The sequence below is a fragment of the Trichechus manatus genome, unplaced genomic scaffold (genome assembly GCF_000243295.1).
Source record: "Trichechus manatus latirostris isolate Lorelei unplaced genomic scaffold, TriManLat1.0 scaffold00024, whole genome shotgun sequence".
NCBI classification, from domain to species: Eukaryota; Metazoa; Chordata; class Mammalia; order Sirenia; family Trichechidae; genus Trichechus; species Trichechus manatus.
The window spans coordinates 22,633,031-22,654,614 of NW_004443960.1; the positions used below are offsets into that span (position 1 = coordinate 22,633,031).

Below are 21,584 nucleotides of genomic sequence, written 5' to 3' on the forward strand. Positions count from 1 at the left end.
GCGGGCGGCCCGGAGGGGCGGCGCTGCGCTCCCGGGGCCGGGCAGGGGGTTGCGCCTCGCTCCTGCGGTCTGACCGCAGCCGGGGCTGCAGCCTCGCAGCTTTGTGAGCCCCCCTCTGCGTACCGCTCCTCTCCCCTCCCCCAACCGGCCCCGGAGCGAGCCGCTGCCGCAGCAGCTCGGTTTTCACGCGCATCTCCTTTTCTTTTCTGTTTCAGAGAATTGGAAGCTAAAGCTACCAAAGACGTAGAAAGAAATCTAAGCAGGTAAGATGGGCGAGCCTTCCATCTCCCGTTCCATTAATCGTGTATTTTCACTCTGGCTCGCCCTTTCTCTGTTTAGAAGTTCCCCGTGTCATTTTCTTTCGCACGCAGGGAATAGACATTCGGGGAAGCGGCTGGAGGGAATATCGTATGGAGGATTTGCGGGGGGATGCGTAATTACGCGTGCGTTCCTTTCTTAGGGGGAGAAAAAGTGAAAAGCAATTCTTGTAAACTTAGTTAAAGCATTCGTATCCTTGTAGAATTTAATTAGGGGACTTGTGCATTAATTACTATTGTAAATGATTGCAGGCATTGTGTGACTCATGATTGAGGCGGCCCTTATGGCGGGCTGTCAAACTGTTTTGGCTTCCCCGTTATTAGTTTGTAGGTCAAATTGTTGCTTTTATAAAAAGATACTATGTGTTCGCATTTTTTTTCTACACGTTGTAGTCAGGCGGGTTGTGTTGCACTGGAAACAGTTTTGCCCTTGAACTTTACCAAGCATAAGCTGCGTTTTGTTTTCCTTTGAAACTACATTGTTGTCTACGTTGGGGGATGGAGGGGTTTCTTTTTATCAATTGATAAAATGATTAAAAATCTGCTCCCAGTAAGTGGTTATATCATTCCTATTGGGCTAGAGTGCTTTTGTGCTGGTGCCTTAAATCATCACTGTAAAGGGAGCGTTTTGTCTTTTAAACGATGCTTTTATGGAAATGTTTAGCTTTATTGAGCTGTAATTGCTTAAGAATCAGGGCATTGCACTGTATTTAAGTCTTTTTTAACATTGATTTTCTGTCACAGTCGTTGCCTTTCTTATTCACCTTTTCCTTTTACATCACACTGGGACACTCAGAAACTTCTAGATTAACTAAATCAGTGAACCGGTATCTTTCACTTGGACAGAATAAAATAGCATTTCTCCCATCTCAGGTCTTAATGTAGTTTGCTTTTGGTGATTGCTTTTATGGAGGTTATTAGCACAATTAAAATCACCTAAATATTTTTCTCCGTATAGAATCGTTCCAAATTGCTGGCCTTTTTAATTTTATAGATATTAATCTATTCAGGTGATCATTAAAGAAGTTTTTCAGTTGGTGAAGGATGGGCATCATTGGCTTACCTAATAAGAGGTTTTCTGGCTACTGAAAATAATTTGGGAATTATTTAAAAGAAAGTAAGCCTCACATCTCTGATTAAATAACTGTTGGTTGGATATTTAAGTAAGTTCTGTTGTCAAAAGCTATTAAAGAAATGTTGAAGTATGGAACCGTTAAAGTAAAGCAGGTTGAATTATTAAGGTATAATTTTAGCAGCAGAAAGGAATTTGGAGTTTAGGTCTATTTCACTATTTTTGCTTTGTCAGGTAACTATATCAGTATAATCCCTATGGAGGTTTTCTAGGACTTGATTAAAAATTCTTTACCACAGATAATTTTCACATGCTGTACCAGTTGAGTAGAGCTTGGCATGTACGTATAAGCTATGTATCAGAGTTTGAATCCCAGCGCTGCCACTTACAATGTGACCTTGACTCTTGGCATGTCGCTTAGCCTCTCTGTGCCTAATCTATAAAATGAAAGCTTTGGGCCAGCCAGTTACTAAGGTCTGTTAGCTCCCTTGGGTTATATAAAAATAATTTGAGTGCTGTCCCTGGCCACAAAGAGCATGTCCAATCTGGACTATAATAAATACATAAAAAGCGATAATGCAGGTAGGTGATGTAGGGGTCAGGGTAAGATACCATCTCATTCCTATGTTTGAGAATCCTTAGCTGGTCAGAAGACATCTACAAAAAGGAAAAGTAAGTATCAAGGAGATTACAAGGCAGCGTATACTAAGGGCTCATTGAGAGGGTAACATTTCTCAAAGGTTAAAAATGTTCTGAGGAGAGAGATGTGATTAGGTGGGCATGTGCTTCCTTTCAACTCCATCTCTAGCTCTTTGCTTCCTTTTTCCCAAATAAGGAGCATATATTAAGGAGCCCTGGTGGTGGAGTTCGAACCTACCAGCCACTTTGCAGGATAAATATGTGGCAATCTGCTTCCATAAAGATTCACAGTCTCGGTTCTACTCTGTCCTTTAGGGTCACTATGAGTCAAAATCGACTCAATGGCAACGGATTTTATATGTGTTTAGTCAAAAGTTGGAGCCCTGGCGGCACAGTGTTAAGAGCTCAGCTGCTAACCAACAGGTCAGCAGTTCAAATCCACCAGCTGCTCCTTGGAAACCCTATGGGGCAGTTCTACTTTGTACTGTAGGGTCGCTATGAGTCGGGACTCGATGGCAACGAGTTTTTTTTGTTTTTTTTTAGTTAAAAGTCAAAGTTTTATTTTGAATTAATTTAGCAAGCATTTTTTGAGCATCTTCTGTGTTCCAAGTATGGGACTAGGCACTGGAAAGGGGAAGAATGGAAATAGCTGAATTTAATTGTTAATAGTTTAACAATTGTTAAGTTATTAATAATCTGCCAGGCACCCTTTTCCAAAGACTTTACATGTATTAGTGTATCTGATCCTTGCAACACCTTGAGAGTAGATACTATTATCCCTATTTTACAGATGAAGAATTGGAGGTAGACAGAGGTTAAATAATTTATAGGAGGCCATACTGCTAGAAATTGGAAGCGCTGTCTGGCTTTGAACTGTTTTATATTGTCTGTTACAAAGATGTGATTCTTACCTTGAAAAATTTGAAAATCTTTTTGGGCATAGAGAACCCACAGATACATGCAGTACTTTTAGATTAGGGTTTCTCAACCTGGGCACTGTCAACCAGTTTGAACTGGATAATATATAGTTGTGAGGGCTCTCCTGTGCATTTTAGGATGTTCAGCAGCATTTGCTAGTAGCAACCCGCCCCCCCCCCCCCGTCAGAAATTTCTCCAGATATTTCCAAATGTCTCCTGGGGGCAAAATTGCCCCAGTTAAGAACTACTGCCTTTTAGATTTTCATATTTTCTGAAGATAACCAAACATTGGATTTATAATATGAAATCTCCAAACCTTTAAATGTTAAGTTGATTTCAACATGCTTTAATTCCTTGGAAGCCTGAACCCCATTGTGTGGACCCCCAGTTTGGAAGCACGGCCTCTGAATGTCAAAGATATGTTGGGTGCTGGCATTCTCCTTTTCCTCTGCTAAGCTGCAAATCCTTCTCAAGACAGTGTGCCAGGTAGCCACGGCCAGTTAAACAAAATTGGCACAAGTGATAAATTTAGTTTACTACTCTAGGTAAACTCTCTTAATCCCCTGTTGCCCATCAATATTGTCACAGTGTGTCAGGATCATGGGCATTCAAAAGAGGGAGCTATCATGTCTAAATCGGGTGATCAGTATAGGCAGAGAAAAAGGGCAGTGTAATAATAGAGCAGAAGTAAAGGCACAAAATCTGGAAAGTATGGGGGTTTTTGAAATAGTGGTGGGTAGTTTAGTATAACTGGAATACAAGGGATTTGTAGCAGACTGGTTGAGGCCAGATTTGTAGGTTTTTCGATTTCAGATTGAGAAGTTTGTGCATAAATAATGGGTGAACAAAAACAAAACAAAACAAAAACAAACCCATTGCCGTTGAGTTGATTCAGACCCTTATTGACCCTGTAGAACAGAGTGGAACTGCCCCATAGGGTTTCCAAGGAGCAGCTGGTGGATTCGAACTGCTGACCTTTTGGTTAGCAGCTGAGTTCTTAACCACTGTGCCACCAGGGCTCCAATACATGGGTAGTGGGGAACTATTGGCATGTTTTCGGACAAGGTGGTAATGTGATCTGAATAATTTTCCAGGTCAGGATTCGTAATCAGGTATATTTGTAGGACATCAACTAGATCTAGGCAAGAGGTGATGAGGACTTGAAGTGGTGGTGGAAAAGAGGTGAGAGTGTGAGTTACTGAGGAGGTGGAATCTGTGGGATTTGACAGCTGATTCATTGTGAGAGGAGGAGTCTAAATACTCAAGAGGTCTCCATCTTGGGTGAGTGGGAAATTGACCCATTCTCTGAACAGAACAGAGCCCTAGTGGCCTAGTGGCTAAGAGCTCAGCTGCTAACCAGAAGGGTGACAGTTTGAATCCACTAGCCAGTCAATTAGAAAAAAATCAGCTGGTCAATTGAAAATTTTTTTTGGAGGCCATAGTCAGAATCATTGAGTATTTAGAGCTGGACATGACCTTAGAGACCAGCCAGTATTCTAAACCTTTCATTGTACAAATGAAAGCTATAGTTGAGACAGATCAAGTAACTTGCTCTAAGGTTCTATTCTCTGACAAGTTACAGAGATGAGATTCAAATAAAGCCTTTTGACTCCCAACTCTAGTGTTTTTTCCGTTATGCGGTATTTTACTTTGTATTGCACAATAGAAAAAAATCAAATTTGGTTTCTCCTTTCTTTCTGAAAAAGTAAGAACAGTCATCTCAGTATATATATTTTTTTGCCTATTCTGTTAATGAGTTTAATGTAGGGCATATTGTTTAAAGTAAAGGTTACATGCTTCATGCTATACTGATTCCCCCCGTATCAATTATGGAAACCCTGGTGGCATAATGGTTAAGAGCTTCCGCTGCTAACCAAAAGGTTGGCAGGTTTGTATCCACCAGGCACTCCTTGGAAACTCTATGGGGCAGTTCTACTCTGTCCTATAGGGTCGCTATGGGTTGGAATCGACTCGACAGCACCGAGTTTTGTTTGTTGTTTTTTTTAATATCAACTCTTGAATGCCATTGTGCAACAGAAATAATTAAAGGTGCTATAATACCATATAAGGTAGCATCTAAACTGGAACACCTGTCTGAAACACTTGGCTGGAGTAAACCAGGGCATTCAGGCTCCCTAGCTAAAGTGGACCCTGCTCTTGGAATTCATCAGCCTTTATCTGAAAAAAAAAAAAAAAAAAAACTTCTGATTTTAAGCTTTTCCTCTGATATGGTTTGCAGGCCATCAAATTCATATTGGTAGTTTTCTAGCTTAATTTGGCAACTAGGTGGTAAATCAGTTGATAAACTAAATAAATCACAAACTGTAAGCTTAATTTAAAAACGTGTGACAACCTTCTGTGGAAAATTTAAAAATAAACATATTAAAGAGTACCATTCTGTAACCACTTCTGAATTTTGGCATCTAAAATATACCTGCAAGTATAAATTCAAAAGTCTGGGAAGTCCTTTACAGTTGTGTTTTATTACAACCTCCAAAGTATTGCCCACGATGAGAAAGACTAAATGAAATAGGTATGCGTTATATGTAGTCTGCTATGGTAAGTCTTCTGCTTAAAATCAAGAAAAAATCCTCCTATTTTAAATTTAAAAAAGTTTCTAACTTTCAGGAAAGCAAGAATAATCAGGTGAACGCCTGTATCTCTTTACCTTGATTTAGCAATTAACATTTTGCCATATTTATTTTATCATGATACTTCACTCCTAAATAAGGCAGTTTGTGTCTCCTAAGAACAAGGACATTCTACACAACAATCATAGCAAATTTAGCTTTGTTATACTATTCAGTCCATGTTCGTATTTCCCCAGTTGTCCCATTAATATCTTTATAGATGGTTTTGTTCTTTTCCCCTAACTCCTTAATCCAGAGTTACATTTAGTTATATTGTTTCTTTAGTGTCTTTACATCAGGAACAGGTCCCTAGCTTTTCTGCCCCTTTTATGACGTTGGCATTTTGGAATAGTCCAGGCTAGTTGCTTTTGCAGGCTTTGGTTTGGATTTGTCTGATTGTTTCCATATGATTAAATTCAGGTTAAACTTTTTTGGCAGAAATATCCCGTAGGTGATGATATGTTTGTTCTCATTGCATCACATCAGGCTCCCTTTTTTAGCAAATGAACTGAAGGATTAAGAAAGGCCTGGAGGACCAGTTCCGAAAAATCAGCCATTGAGAACCCTATGGAGCACGCAGTTCTATTCCGATACACATGGGGTTGCCATGAGTCAGAATCAACTGATAGCAACTGTTTTTTGTTTATTTTTCTTAGCCCCTTTACACTAACTCCGTGTTTGTTTCAATTTAGGAATTACCAAACAGTTATTTTAAACTAAGGGGTAATTTTAATATTTGAAGTTATAATCAAAGGTCTTCCTGTTTAAATTGATCAGTTGTAGTGATTGCCACTTTTCTGAAGGGTTATCCTGAAGGTGACGAGCCCTGGTGGCATGATGGTTAAGTGCTTGGCAGCTAACCAAAAGGTTGACTGTTCGAACCCACCCACAGGGTCCGAGAGAGAAAAACTTGGCGATCTACTCCCATAAAGATTACAGCCTAGAAAACCCTGTGGGACACTTCTGCTCTGTCACACGGAGTTACTGTGAGTAGAAAATCAACTCAGCGGCCCCTAACAACAACATCCTGAAGGTAGCTCCCTTATGAATTATTAGACATAAAAGTTGCTTGTTTTTAGCTTTGATAGTGATGAACTGATAACTCTGGTAAGAAAATGAAACATAGAGGTTGGGCTTGTAACGTGTGTTCTTAAAAAGCGTGCCTAGTTGGAGTTAGAGTGGCAGTGTGCCACCAGAACAAGAACAGGAGGGGTTCCCATTCTGACTGCGCAGAGGGCCTGGCGATGGTTTGAAGTGGTTTGGAAAATTGTGTGTGTGTGTTCTTGTTTATTTTTTAATTAATTTTAATTTCTTAAAAACGAGAGATCGTTCTTAGCATTTATCAGATTTCAAAGGGTCATGGCTCCCCAAAGATTAAGAAGCATTGTATTATAGGGAGGATTTCAGAGTAGGTGAATATAGTAGTATCAGTAAAAGGGAAACTTGGAGATTCAGTGATGAGATGGGTATCATTTGTCTATAGGATAGGAGCCCTGGTGACACAGTGGTTAAGCACTTGGCTTCTAACCAAAACGTTTGAACCCACCAGCCACTCTGTGGGAGAAAGATGTGACAGTCTGCTTCTATAAAGATTTACAGCCTTGGAACCCTATGGGGCAGTTCTCCTTTGTCCTATAGGGTCACTGTGAGTCGAGATCGACTCTACAGCGGTGGGTTTTTGGTTTGGTCATTTGACTAAGGTATAGTTTACCCACAGTCCTCCAAAACAAAACAAAAACACACACACATGAATATATAGTTTAAATTTCCTGTTTAAAATGGTCGTATTTTAAATATGATTTGCATTCTGTGTATGTGTATGTGTCTTAGTCATCTAGTGCTGCTACAACAGAAATACCACAAGTGGATGGTTTTAATGAAGAGAAGTTTATTTCCTCATAGTCAGAGTAGGCTAAAAGTCCAAATTCAGGGCATCAGCTCTAGGGGAAGGCTTTTTCTCTCTGTCGGCCTTCTTTTCAGTGTTCCACCGGACTAGGAGCGTCTCTGCACAGGGATCCCTGTCCAAAGGACGCGCTCTGCTCCCAGCACTGCTTTCTTGATGGTATGAGATCCCCCATCTCACTGCTTACTTCTGTCTTTTATATCCGAAGAGATTGCCTCAGGACACAATCCAGTCTTGTAGATCCAGTCCTGCCTTACTAGCACAACTGCCACCCATCCTCCCTCATTAACATCATAGAGGCAGGTTTTACAACGTATAGGAAAATCACACAGTACCAGGAATCATGGCCCAGACAAACTGATGTACACATTTTTTGGGGGACATAATTCAAACCATGACAGTATGTCTGTGTGTGTTAACTATGGAGCAGCATTTCTGCTCTTGTAACTAGGGAAAAACATTTTGAATTTTCAACAGTAGTATCTTATGGAACGGTGACTCAGCTGACTTCCTGTTTCAAGTGGAATGTTCAAAACAGATTGAAACCTGGTTGAGAAATTTTATACTTTGAACCTTACAAGGTATTTTCTACAAACAGTGATTGATTGGGTATTGTATAATAATAAACAAGATTAAGCCAACTCACTTGTTTTGCTCTCCTTGCTCGTGGTTTTCAGTCAGCTAGCATTTATTGAGCCGTTTGCTTCAGTGATATTGAATATTTTTATAATTATGACATCTGTGTTTTGTTGACTTCGGTCCCTTTCTTTTTGAAGTATCCCCCAAAACACATGTGCTTATGCTCCCCAGGAAATGGTGCTGTATGATATGGTGTTTAAATAGCACCAATTTTAAATGTATTTTTAAGCATTACTTCACTCTTATGGTAATTGACTATATACAGGATGTCAGAGAAATAGTGTTTTACACGTTATTCTATTTGTGAATCCCTAGGCAATGAGAAAGGAGCCCTGGTGCAATCGTACAATATGTGTGGCGTTTTGTATCTAGCTTCTTTCACTTAGCATGTTTTCAAGGTTCATCAATATTGTAGCATTTATTAGTACTTCATTTCTTTTTATGGCTGAAGAATATTCCATTGTATGGCTATACCATGTTTTGTTTATCTCTTCATCAGTTGATGGGCATTTGGGTTGTTTCCACTTTGGGCATTAGCTGCTATGAATCTTAGGGTACAAGTGTTTATGTGGACATATCTTTGGGTATGTACCTAGGAGTGGAATTGCTGGGTCATATGACAACCGTATGTTTAACTTCTTGAGAAACTGCCAGACTGTTTTCCAGAGTGGCTGCACCATTTACGTTCCCATTAGCAGTATGTCAGGGTTCCAGTTTCCTCACATTCTCGTTGTTAGTTGCTGTCAAATCGAGGTTTTGACTCGTGTGACCCCATGTGTGCAGAATAGAACTTCATATGGTTTTCAAGGCTGTGACCTTTCGAAAGCAGATTGCCAGGCCTGTCTTCCCAGGTGCCTCTGGGTGGGTTTGAACCACCAACCTTTTGGCTAGTAGTAGAGTATTTAGCCATTTTCACCCCCCAGGGACTCCTTTACGTGTGTTTTCTTTTTATTATAACCATCTTAGTGGATGTGATCAGGTCCCTGGGTGACAATTGGCTGTTAACCTAAAGGTTGGTGGTTTGAACCCACCCAGCTGTGCCTCAAAAGAAAGGCCTGGTGATCTGCTTCCATAAAGATTAAAGCCAAGAAAACCCTATGCAACAGTTCTTTTCTAACACACAGGGTCACTGTGAGTCGGAATCAGCTCTTTGGCAATGGGTTTGTTTGTTTTGTTTTTTTAGTGGGTGTGAAGTGGTATCTCACTATGGTTTTGATTTGCATTCTCTGGATGATTAACGATATTGACCCTTTTTTCATGTACTTACTGGCCATTCCCGTGTCTTCTTTGGAAAAATGTCTATTCAAGTCATTTGCCCATTTTTAATTAGGTTATTTGTTTTTTTGCGTTGTAAGAGTTCTTTATATATTCTGGATATAAGTTCCTCATCAGATATATGATTCATAAATATTTTCTCCCATTCTATGTGTCGTTTCACTTTTTTTATTATTGTAGTTTAAGTGAAAGTTTACAATTCAAGTTAGTCTGTCATACAAAAATTTATACATACATTGATATGTGACCCTAATTGCTCTCCGTGTACTGTGACAGCACACTCCTGCTTTCCACCCTGATTTCCCGTGTCCATTCAACCAGCTCCTAACCCTCTCTGCCTTCTCATCTCACCTCTGGACCCAAGTTGCCCATTTAGTCTCATGTATCTACTTAAGCTAAGAAGCACACTCTTCATGAGTATCATTTTATGTCCCACAGTCCAGTCCAATCTTTGTCTGAAGAGTTGGCCTCGGGAATGGTTTTAGTTCTGGGTTGACAGAGAGTCCGGGGGCCATGCTGTCTGGGGTTCCTCCAGTCTCAGTCAGACCATTAAGTCTTGTCTTTTTACTAGAATTTGAGTTCTGCATCCCACCCATCCCCCGCTCGATCAGGGACTCTCAGTTGTGTTCCCTGTCAGGGCCATCATTGGTGGTAGCCGGGCACCATCCAGTTCTTCTGGTCTCAGGCTGATGAAGTCTCTGGTCTATGTGGCCCTGTCTCTCAGGCTAATACTTTCCTTGTTGTTTCACTTTCTTGACGGTATCCCTTGAAGCAGACGTAAGGTCAGTTTATCTGTTTTTTCTTTTGTTGTTTGCGTTGTTGGTGCCAAATCTAAAGTCACAAAGATGTTTTCTTCTAGGAGTCTTACAGTATTAGCTGTTACATTTAGGTCTATGATTAGGTCTGTGTCCCATTTTGAGTTAATTTTTGTGTATGGTGTAAGGTATAGGTTCAGCTTCATTCTCTTGCAAGTGCATATGCAGTTGTTCCAGCACAATTTGTTGAAAAAACTTCATCTTGGCACACTTACTGAAAATTGACTATAAATGTAAGATTATTTCTGCACTCTGAATTTTATCCCATTGATCTGTATGCCTATTATGCCAGTTCCACACTGTCTTGATTACTGTAGCTTTGTAGTAGGTTTGAAATCAGGAAGTCTGAGTCCTTCAGCTTTGTTATTTTTCAGGATTGTTGGCTGTTCTGGGTCCCATGCATTTCTGTACAAATTTTAACATCAGCTTTTCAGTTTCTGCAAAAAGCTAGCTGAGATTTTAATAGGGATTGTGTTGAATGTGTCGGAGCCCTGGTGGCACAGTCATTAAGCGTTTAGCTGGTAACCAAAAGATTGGCCAGTTTAATCCACCAGCCACTCTTTGGAAGCCCTGTGGGCAGTTCTCCTCTGTCCTATAGGGTCACTATGAGTTGGAATCGACTTGATGGCAGCGGGTTTTGGTTTGGTTTGTGTTAAATGTGTAGGTTAGTGTGGGGAGTATTGCCATCTTAATGTTATTAAGTCTTCTAGTTCATGAGCATGGGATGTCTTTCCATCTATTTAGGTCTTTACTTTTTTTCAATGACATCTTGTAGTTTTCTTTGTATAAGACTTGCACTTTTTTTGTTAAATTTATTCCTAAGTATTCTATTTGATGCTATTGTGAATGGAATTGTTTTCTTAGTTTCATTTTCAGATTGTTCATTGCTAGTGTATAGAGACAATTAATTTTTATATGTTGATCCTGTATCCTGCAGCTGTGCTGAACTCATTCTAATTTGTGTGTGTGTATGTACGGGCATGTGTGTGAACATGTGTGCATTTGTAAGTACTTCCTATATATAAGATCATGTCATCTGTGAATAATTCTACTGCTTCCTTTCCAATCTGAATGCGTTTTATTTCTTTTTCTAGTCTAGTTTCTTTGACTAGAACCTCCAGTACAGTGTTGAATAGAAGTGGCAAGAATAGACATCCTTGTCTTAGGGATGGAATATGTTGTGAAGCTGTGGGTTTTTCATAGATGGCCTTTACCAAGAAGTTTATTTCTATTCCTAGTTGATTTTTTTTTTGGTTATGAAAGGGTGTTGGATTTCATCATGTTCTTTCTTTGTCCATTGAGATCATCATGTAATTTTTGTCCTTTATTCTATTAATATGTTGCATTGCTTTGACTGATTTTCATAATGTTAAACAAACCTTGCATTCCTGGGATAAATTCCACTTGGTTATATTTTTTTGATGTTCCTGGATTCCATTTGTTACTCTTCTCTTGAGGATTTTTGTGTCTCTATTCATAAGGGTTATTGGTCTGTAGTTTTCTCTCTTTTTTTAAACTTTTTACTGTGGTGAAATATTTAACAAAACATTTGCCATTTCAACCATTTTTTACATGTGTAGTTCAGTGACATTAATTGCATTCACCCTGTTGTGCATCCATCACCATGTAGTTTTCTCTTCTTGTGATGCCTTTGTCTGCTTTTGGTACCTGGCACTTGGTTTGGTGTGCTTTGGAATTGGGGTCTTTAGTTGCTGATTTGACACCTATCTTGTTCTGAAATGTGCTATAATAATTGTTTTCGTATATTCAGTTCCATTTTATACTGTATGCCTCTCTCTGCTTTGTGGGCCAGGTTGCAGCTTTCTTTGTATCCTAACCTCAGCCTAGAGCCGTGTTTTGTTCCTAGTCTCTTGTAGTTGAGGTTTAGTGTACACTTACGTGCATCTGTTAAGCACTTCATCTGCATTACCTAATTGAATCTTCACACCAGTCCTTTGAGGGAGGTGCAGTCTGAGGCCTCTCACAAAAGAGGACATGGAGGCTTAGAAACATTTAAATTCTTAAGGTTACACAAATAGATGGTGGGGTTGAGATTTAAGCCCCCTTGTCTTTGGCGTTAAAGCCTGAGTTCTTAACTGCATGCTATACTGCCTAGGCAGTGCTTATTTGAATAGACTGGATTTAAACTTAAGGTCCTCAAAGGAGACGTAGACTGTGGATAGGAGTAAGAGTGAAAAGAGTGCATTTTCAGTGCTGGTGGTGGAGTTACAGTTTAGTAACGGCAAGGAAGCAGAAATTGGCATCTAATTGGAGTGCCTAGTGCCATAGAGTATAAAATAAGTAGAAGAACTGATTTTTGTTTCCAGAGCAGCATTTAACTCTATTTGGAAGGTTAAGATTAACATCTGTAATAATTAGAAAATTGGCATTGTTCAGTTAGAGGTCAAGGATGAGGTTTGTATGGGCTCGAAAAAAATCATGAAGGAACTAGTAATTAAGCTAAGCCTTAAAAGAGGAGTAGGATTTAGGTGGTGGTGGTAGTAGTATTGGTAGTAGTAGTAGTAGATTTAGAAAACTTGGATTTTGGGTCAGCTCTACCACAGCCTTGTACTATCTGACAAGTCACTTAGACTTTCTGATCCTCAGTTTCTTTGACTGTCAAATGGGAATAATATCATTTCCTTTTTTGAGGGTTGTTGTGGGTTCAAAATGGGTAGTACCCAGGAGTACTTTGTAAACTAGAGGAGTGCTTCTGTCATTCTGGTGGGGTATCTGTTATTCTCTCAATTTCTAATCTCGTTGACTTTCTTCAACCTGAGCTTTTTATATTGAAATAATTTCAGATTTAGAGAAATGTTACAAGAATAGAACAAAGAATTCCCAAATATCCTTCAGCCACATTCCCCAAATGTTAACATTTAACCACATTTGTTTTATCATGCCCTCCTTTTATATTCATGCTGTTTTTTTCTTAACCGACTGAGACGTTATGTCCTTTTACTCCTAACAACTTAATGTATTTTCTAAAAACAAGAGCATTTTCTTAGTAACCACAGGACCATTAGCAAAACTGGGAAGTTAACATTGGCACAGCAATCTTAATAGCTAGTCTGCAGACCTAGTTTTGCCAGTTGTCTCAGTAATGCCCTTTAGAGCAAAACAAAACTCTGTGTGTGTGTGTGTGTGTATACACACACACACACACATATATATATACACACACACATGCATATATATATACACCTACGGCTGCAAACTAAAAGGTCGGCAGTTTGAATCCAGTAGTTGCTCCATGGAAACCCTATGGGGCAGTTCTACTCTGTCCTTATAAGGTTGCTATGAGTCGGAGTCAACTTGATGGGAATGGGTTTGGTTTTGTGTACACACACACGCACGCACGCACGCACGCACGCACACGTATTTTCTGGTGAGGGATTCAATCCAGGATTGCTTAGTTTTCATGTTTGTTTAGACACCTGTAATCTGGAACCATTTCTCATTCTTTTGTTCTTCAAGACCTTGATATTTTTAAAGAGTACAGGCTAGTTATTTTATAGAACGTCTCTCAATCTGTGTTTCCTCATGATTAGATTCAGGTTATGCATTTTTAGCAGTGATATGTTTTTCTCAGTGTAGTATATCAAGAGGTGCACAGTGTCCATTTATTCCATTGCAGTTGATGGTAACTTTAACAACTTGGTTAAGTCAGTATCAGGTTTCACCATTGTAAAGTTACTATTTTTCCTTTTGTAATTAGTTATCTTATTGGGAAATACTTTTAGACAATACAGATATCTTGTTCCTCATCAGGTTTTTACCCACTAGTTTTAGTATCCATTGATGATTTTTGCCTGAATTAATCGGTTGCCAAATAATGGTTTTCTTTTAAAAAAATTACTGTCGTAAAAATATGTATAACAAAACATTTGCCATTTTAACCTTTTTAAAACATATAATTCAGTGACATTAATTATACTTACCATGTTGTGCAACCATCACTACCACAAATGATTTTCTAATTTCATCACTCTTCCTTCATTAGTTGACATCCTACTGTGAGATCTGTTCCTCTACCTTATTTATTTATTGATTCACTTATTAATATCAGTATGGACTCCTGGATTTTTATTTTATTCAATGGATTATAATCCTTTCTAGCATTATTTATTTTATTGCTCAAATTATGGGGCAGTGGGAACCTCTTTCAACTTCAGCCTCCTACTTTTTGAAGAGATACAGACTGTCTTCCCACATTGCTCCCTCTTTTTTCCTGTCTCTTCATTTTTAAGAGGAAGATGTGCCAACTCTTAACCACCACCACCTGCGCCTCCAAAGCTAAACTTTTTGCCTATGCTTTATAGTTCACAATCAAATACAATTTAGAAATATGCAACATTGCCGCCACCCTATCGCTTGTCTCCTTTTCTTCTCATACTTCTGCCACAGATATGTATTTTTATTAGTTTTTGTGTATGTACTCAGATACACGCACATGTGGATATATATTCTTATCCTCCTCTCTTTTTACACAAAAGGTAGCATTAGTGAACTTTATTTTTCCAGTTAACGGTATACACCTTCCAGATCTTTTCACATCAGGGACCTTAATTTTCTTAACCAACCAGTTGCTGTTGAGTCAATTCTGACTCCTTGTGACACCATGTGTCAGAGTAGAACTGTACTCCATAGAGTTTTTAGTGACTGATTTCCACAAGTAGATTGCCAGGCCTTCCTTCGAGGTGCCTCCGGGTGGACTCAGATCTTTAACCTTTCAGTTAGCAGCCAAGTATGTTAACTGTTGGCACCACCTAGGCACTCCTCATAACTCCTTAATAGCTGCATAGTATTCTGTTTTATGGATGTATCAATTTTATTTAACTACTTACATGTGTTGGTGGATATTTAACTACCTGTGGTTTTAAACTAAGCTTTTGTGTTACTCCCTCCACTAACACCTTCTCTGATACCTTTATTTCTTTGTTAATTTGTTTTACCCCTTCAGATAAATACCAGTCTTCTTTATTTTAAAAATAATCCAAAAAAAAAAAGAAAAAGAAAAAACTTAATTTTATACTGTTCTCTTCATTTCACTGCCAAAGTTTTTGAAAAACTGATCCAAACCCCAGACTTCACTCCCTTACCTAATATTTTCCTGCAGTTGGGTGTCCATCTCTTCCATCTGGTGGAATTAAAGTTTTGAAGGTTACCAGTGCCTTTGTGGTGTGTAATGCTAGACCAGCTGTGGTGATTAATATAGGTGGGTGGACAAGAAGGAGACTTAAAAAGAGGACGTGAGCAGACAGAAGAAGGGAAGCAGGATGGCTGGGAAGAAATAAAATAAGGTGGGATCTATAAGGGGAAATGCTGAGCTGGAGTAGAACAAAATATAATTTTTTTTGGCAGAAGACATGAAGTGTATTTTTATAACTTGCTGTAACATGCAACTGGCTTCTATGTCAGAATGAGCTTATGCTGAGTTGCTGACTGATAGGCTAGTCAGGCCCTCTGGAAAGTTGCCTTCTGTTTTCTCTTTCCTAAAAGCAAAACAGAAATGTCTGATTCCATGTTCCATTATGGTCATTTCTGACAGCAGAAATTTGGATTTCTAAAATCTGGAGTTGTCATTAACATAGCTCTCTTCTGTCATCCTTACTAATGTTGCCACCTACTCCAATTTCTTCCTTATTATTCCCTTGGATTTATTCTTTGCTTTCCCTTTCCACTGCTGCCATCGTGGTTCAGGCCATTACACATTCACTTGGATTATTGCAGCAGTCTTCCTACCCTGTTTAGCCAACTTATTTCCTACTCTTCCCCAACATTTTTCCTCCTTTTTTCTATTCCGCTTAATGCTCCTTCCTGGAGTTCCCACGTTAAGAAGTCTCCATACCTTGTGAGACCAGAACTGGATGGTGCCTGGTTACCATTACTAAACATTTTGATCAAAGATTCCATAGAAGAATCCTGGTCACAAGAGGGAAAATGCAGAACAGAATTTCAAATTTTCTTGGACTCTAGACTTTCTGGAGCCATGCAGGGTGGAACCCCCTGAAACTATTGCCCTGAGATAATTTTTAAACCTGAACCCAAAAATATCCCCTGAAGTCTTCTTAAAACCAAGCAATAGTTTAGCTTAAAAAGTCTGCCTTGAACATTATGCTCTTTTAAGAACTGTCTATATGGGATCGAATTGACAACAACTCGAAAGATTAGATAGGAACCTTAGGGTGGGCAGTGAGTTTATGTTAATGAGGGAAGAACAGCTCAGGAAAGGTGGGTGAGAATGGTTTGCACAACTCAGATGTAATCAGTGTCACTAAATTGTACATGTAGAAACTGTTGACTTGATGTATGTTTTGCTCTGTATATTCTCAACAACAACAACAAAATAAATTTAGAGAAAAAAGTCTCCATGCTTTCCTTGTGCCCATACCTGTTTGTGTTCCCTTGCCTTAAGGCCCACTTCTCTTCTGTGTTTATAGAAATCCTGCCCCCTTTCAAGGTCCAGATCAACTTTTTACTGTTCCATGAAGCCTTCCATGGCTGTAACAGCTCATACTCGTGTCTTATGTTTCTGAACTTGCTTACAGCCCGTACCAAATGTTTGCTTATTTTCTTATTTCGAGTGTGTTCGATTATTTTTCCTATAAAATTGTACAGTTTGAAGTCATGTTTTCTATTTGGGCTCTCCCAGTGCACAGCAGACTGCTTGGCTGTCAGACTGAATGTGCTCAGCACATTCTTATTGGTTGATTGATTAAACATTATGTAGCTGTTATTAAATAATTTTGGATGAAGAGAATAAACTCATTCCAGGTACCTTGAAATTCTCTGCCATACATCTTGCATTTTTCATGATGATTTCCTTTAAAGAACAGAAATTTTTGCTCATTCCTGATAATTTTCTAGCTACCTTCCTATTTCTCTCTCTCTTTTAAGAAACTCACATCTATTCACTAGCTGTGGTCTAGTTATTTCTCCCACATCACTCTGCCATAAACATTCACAAAATGAAAAATACTGAAATTGCTCTCTTAAAGGTCACCAGTGCATGGGTCCCTTTTGTTAAAACCAGAGACTATTAGAGTCTTTGTTTTCCTTGATACCTTTGCTGTTCTTACACTCAGTGTTCTTGGAACCCTGATGCTTCGTATTTCCTGAGTGCATTCTGTCAAAAGGGTTCTTGTAGAAGATGGGAGGAAATAAGAAAAGGACTGTGTCGGCACACAGTCTAAGGGTACGGTATACTATATGTAAGAAGATCTGTCCCTTAGTCTGTCCAGAGGAAAAGGGTTTATTCTCTGTGACTCCTGAAGAGAAAGCTAGCACTTTACTTTGGGAGGTACCATGGTATAGGGGAAAGGAAAGGCTATAACTTTTGATACCCTGTGTTTGAATCCCGACTGTACCCTGTACTAGCTGTATGGCCTTGGACAAGTTACTTAACCCTTCTGAGTCTCGGTTTCTTCATTTATAAAAGGGAAATATCATTTAAACATGAAGGCAGTGGTGGTTCAGAGGTAGAATGCTCACCTTCCATGCAGGAGTCCCCATGTTCGATTCCTGGCCAGTGCAGTCAGCACCTCAACACCCATCTGTCATTGGAGGCATCCGTTTTGCAATGATGCTGATCAGGTTTTAGCAGAGCTTACAGACCAATATGGACTAGGAAGAAAGGCCCGTGATCTACTTCCATAAATCAGCCAGTGAAAACCTTATGGATCACCAGGGTTTGGTCCGCAACCAATCATGGGAAAGGTGAAGGACTGGACAGTATTTTATTCTGTTGTGCGTTGGGTTGCTGTGAGTTGAGGACCAACTTAGTGGTAGCTTTCAGCAACATTAGTCATTACACTAGTGATAATTTAGTGAGAAAATATGTATAAAATGCCCAGCACAGCCATCTCTTCTCAGTCTCTTCAATCAGCATTTTAACCAGGTTGGTTTTCATTCCTGGGCCCATAGCACAAGTAAGTGAAAGTTACAGGAAGGTAGATTTTGGTTTAAAGAAGGAAGATTTTCTAAAAGCTAGGCTAAACTGTTGAATAGGCTGCATGTAACACAGATAAATCTGTCCTTGCATACTTTTGAGAAGACTCATTCCTGGACAGTGCAAGTAAATGATTTGTATTGATTACTGAAGATGAGGGCAAAATTTGAAGCGTGGCTTGAATAATTGTGTGAAATATGCCATTCCGACCCTAATCTCTTTATTTTCCCTAATCCAAACAATGAATTCCTCTCCTTTGTATGTATGTTTTAAAATTAACTTTGTGCTGTAGTTTATATACAGTAAAATTCACACGTTATGAGTGTATAGATGAGTGACTTGGCAAATGTGTATACACTTGTTTAACCACCACCCCAAGCAAGTGATAGCACATTTCTATCTTCCTAGCAGGTTTTCTCATTGGCATTGATTCTTATAAAAAACTAAAACCAAATCCATTGCCATGGAGTGGATTCCAACAACCTACCCCAAAGTCTTTATACATGAGATATAGGGTATAAGTAAATAAAAATACCAAGTTCTGATGAAAGGGGAGCCCAGCCTTTCTAGAGCAACAAGGTAGAGTCATAGATACTTGCAGATTTGAGGTATCCTGCTGCTCGCCTTCAGAGGTTAGATATTGTTTTGAACGAGAAATTAACTTGAGCCGTAAACTTTCACCTAAAGCACAATTTAAAAGAAAAAAAGGATAGATGATTGCTGACTGGAGCATGTATCAAATATGATGGGACACTGAGACTTATTAAATCTATCAACCCATGCAACAAGATTAGAAAAGGAGGTGCCTAGAATTCAGAGGAGAACAAAAAGAACAAATGCTGAAGATTCCAGATGTTTTCTGCATAATAAGTGCCCATAATATCTTTACATGCTTAGGGTAAATATAGTCTTTTGGATGCCACTGAAAACTGGTGAAAGGGGTACATCGACTAGACATTTGAGTGCTTCCTTGGCACTGTGCTAAGTAAGCACTTCTCATTAAATCCTTACGAAAATCCTGTGAAGTAGATCCATATGACCATTTATTTCCACTTTTAATATGAAGAAACTGAGACTGAGAAAGATTAAGTATTTTGAGGTACTGTAGTAATCATCTTTTACCTTTGACTTCTACATGTCTTCTAGAGTATGACACCCAGAGCAGGTAACATGATGGTGGTGTAACTTCATTGCCTTTGTTTACTAATTTTATTCTGCCTCTCTCTTATGATGTGGCTGTCTTTATTCTTGACTTCCCCAGGATTGTAGTCTGAGTGAGCTTGCTCACTCTCATCACCTCCCTTACACAGAATATGAAAGAGAGTGAGTCACAGTTACAGTTGGCATGAATCTGTTAAGCTACTCCATTAGCCGCATGACAGTTCCACACAGAACAAAATGACAATGAAATCTAGCAGCACTTAAACTCTTCTTTCAACTTTTAACTGATTTTAGCAGTCATATATTTAATTTTACTAAATTATCATCAGTTATGCATAACATCACTGGTTTTGTTTTTCACTGTCTACCTGCATCTCCTCTCAGTCTCTTCCATCAACAAACCAGCATTTATTTTGTGCAGTTGCATCACACACCCCTTCCAGTTCCTATGTACTTACCTATCTTTCTCATTTTATCTTCTGCTACATCCTCACTGCCATATCCCTTCCAGCCTTGATAAATGATTTGCAGTTCCCCAAATGTTTAGTTCATGTCCCTGAACCTCTCCTTGTCTGTTTGTTAATTCATGTCTCTTCTGGAAAGCTTCCTCAGACAGTTACCTTATATAATTTCTCCTTGTGTGATGGGTTTCTTCAAGTGTCTGGTATTTCTTGGTTATCTGTTGGTATTATGAATGAAGGTTTAGATTCTAAACTAGATTAATGTAGGTAACTGGAGTGTTTTCCTTCACCTTTGTGCAGGTCTCTTTATCCAATAGGCTCCTACCCTGAATGGAAGGTCTGATGTGTCTCAGTGTCCCATCACAGTGTATTGATGGCAGGCTTTGCTTTAGGGGTGTGTTGGAGAGGAGTGGCAATAGCCTCCTAGAAGGGCTTTGATCTGGGACACCAAACCCTGCCGGCCTCCTGCAGAAAGTTTAGTTTTTTAGTGAGCAATTATTTGGTTTTAGCCTGGCTTCAAATGCAGCTGCTACCTGTGGCACTGTAGGTACTGGAATGGGGAGTGGATGATAGGGTTGAGTAGCTGTGGCCTTTCTTTCTGTTCCTTAGGCAGTTTTCCTTCAGTGCCTGTTACTCTTCTCCCTGCTTTGATCTTGAAACCTCTCTAGAGCTCCGCTAGAAATGATGGTGCATACAACCATTGCAGACTTTTCTTGTGCTTATTCTGGGTTGCGGCTTCCTTTGCTCTTGTTTATTCATCAGCTCAGAAGAGAGTCATTACTTTTTTCCTTGTCATTTTAGTGAGGTGAAGTGGGAATGAGGAAGCGAGCTCATTTGCTCAGTCTTTTTTTTTGAAATCCTGAACCAGAGGTTCTGTTGACAACGTTGAGCATTTGAGATTTTAAAAATTGAAATAAACTTTTAAAATTGCATTATTGATTGTTTCACACGTATTGATGAAACAGCTTGGAATGTTTATAGAATGTGAAATTATTGTAATACTGAAATACAAGTCACCTGTTTATGAATAACTTCTTCTAAAAATATTTATAAAGTTGTTTAGAGCAAGGGAAGCCAAAGGTGTCCCAGGCATTGCCATTTAGCTACTAATTGATAATTGGGCCAGAAGCAAGGTAACTCTGGATTACACTATGTTGTTTACGGTCTAACATTAGAGGGAATTGCTTGTTTCCCAGTGTAAAATTTCCTAATTGTAGGTTGTCTCCTTTGATATGACATTAAGATGAAAGCACTATTACTTGTGGCTTAATAAAGAGAAGTGAATTTGTAATGTATAGAAGCTATACTATTTAGGTCACAAGTTGCGTGTTATTTCAATGAATGATAAAAGAATAAGCACCATTTGCCACGTCTTTACTTCTAATAAGGAGCCCCGGTGGCGCAGTGGTTAAAGCGTTCAGCTACAAACCTAAAGGTTGGTAATTCAAACCCACCAGCTACTCCACAGGAGAAAGATGTGGCAGTCTACTTCCAAAAAGATATGCAGCCTTGGAAACCCTATGGGACAGTTCTACTCTGTCTTATAGGATCACTGTGAGTTGGAATTGACTCGACGGCAGTAGGTTTGGTTTTGGTTTGCTTCTAATAAGAGTGAAAATGAACCTGTGTGCAACATTTTTTTTATTTCTTAATACATTTTGGGAAAGTTAATTGCAACTGTGTGGTTCAGGGGTTTAGTGCAAGAAGAAGAACAGTTGATGGAAGAAAAGAAAAAGAAAAAAGACGACAAGAAAAAGAAGGAAGCTGCTCAAAAGAAGGTAGTATATGTATAAACTATTTATA

General features: G+C 39.1%; 1 protein-coding gene across 3 annotated transcripts in view; it reads left to right on the forward strand.

Annotated features, from left to right (window-relative positions):
* The first annotated feature begins 145 nt into the window (after nucleotides 1-145).
* Nucleotides 146-21,584, forward strand: part of TNRC6A (trinucleotide repeat containing adaptor 6A) — a 105,631-nt gene continuing 84,192 nt past the window's right edge. The window contains exons 1-2 of one of the 3 annotated variants that reach the window (XM_012554635.2): nucleotides 146-263; nucleotides 21,472-21,559. In XM_012554635.2, the coding sequence (XP_012410089.2) occupies nucleotides 21,500-21,559 (60 nt within the window). In that variant the 5' untranslated portion in view covers nucleotides 146-263; nucleotides 21,472-21,499. Of the gene's footprint in view, nucleotides 264-4,860; nucleotides 6,610-21,286; nucleotides 21,560-21,584 lie in introns of those variants that run through there. The other 2 variants (XM_023728532.1, XM_023728534.1) reach the window with 2 other exon arrangements.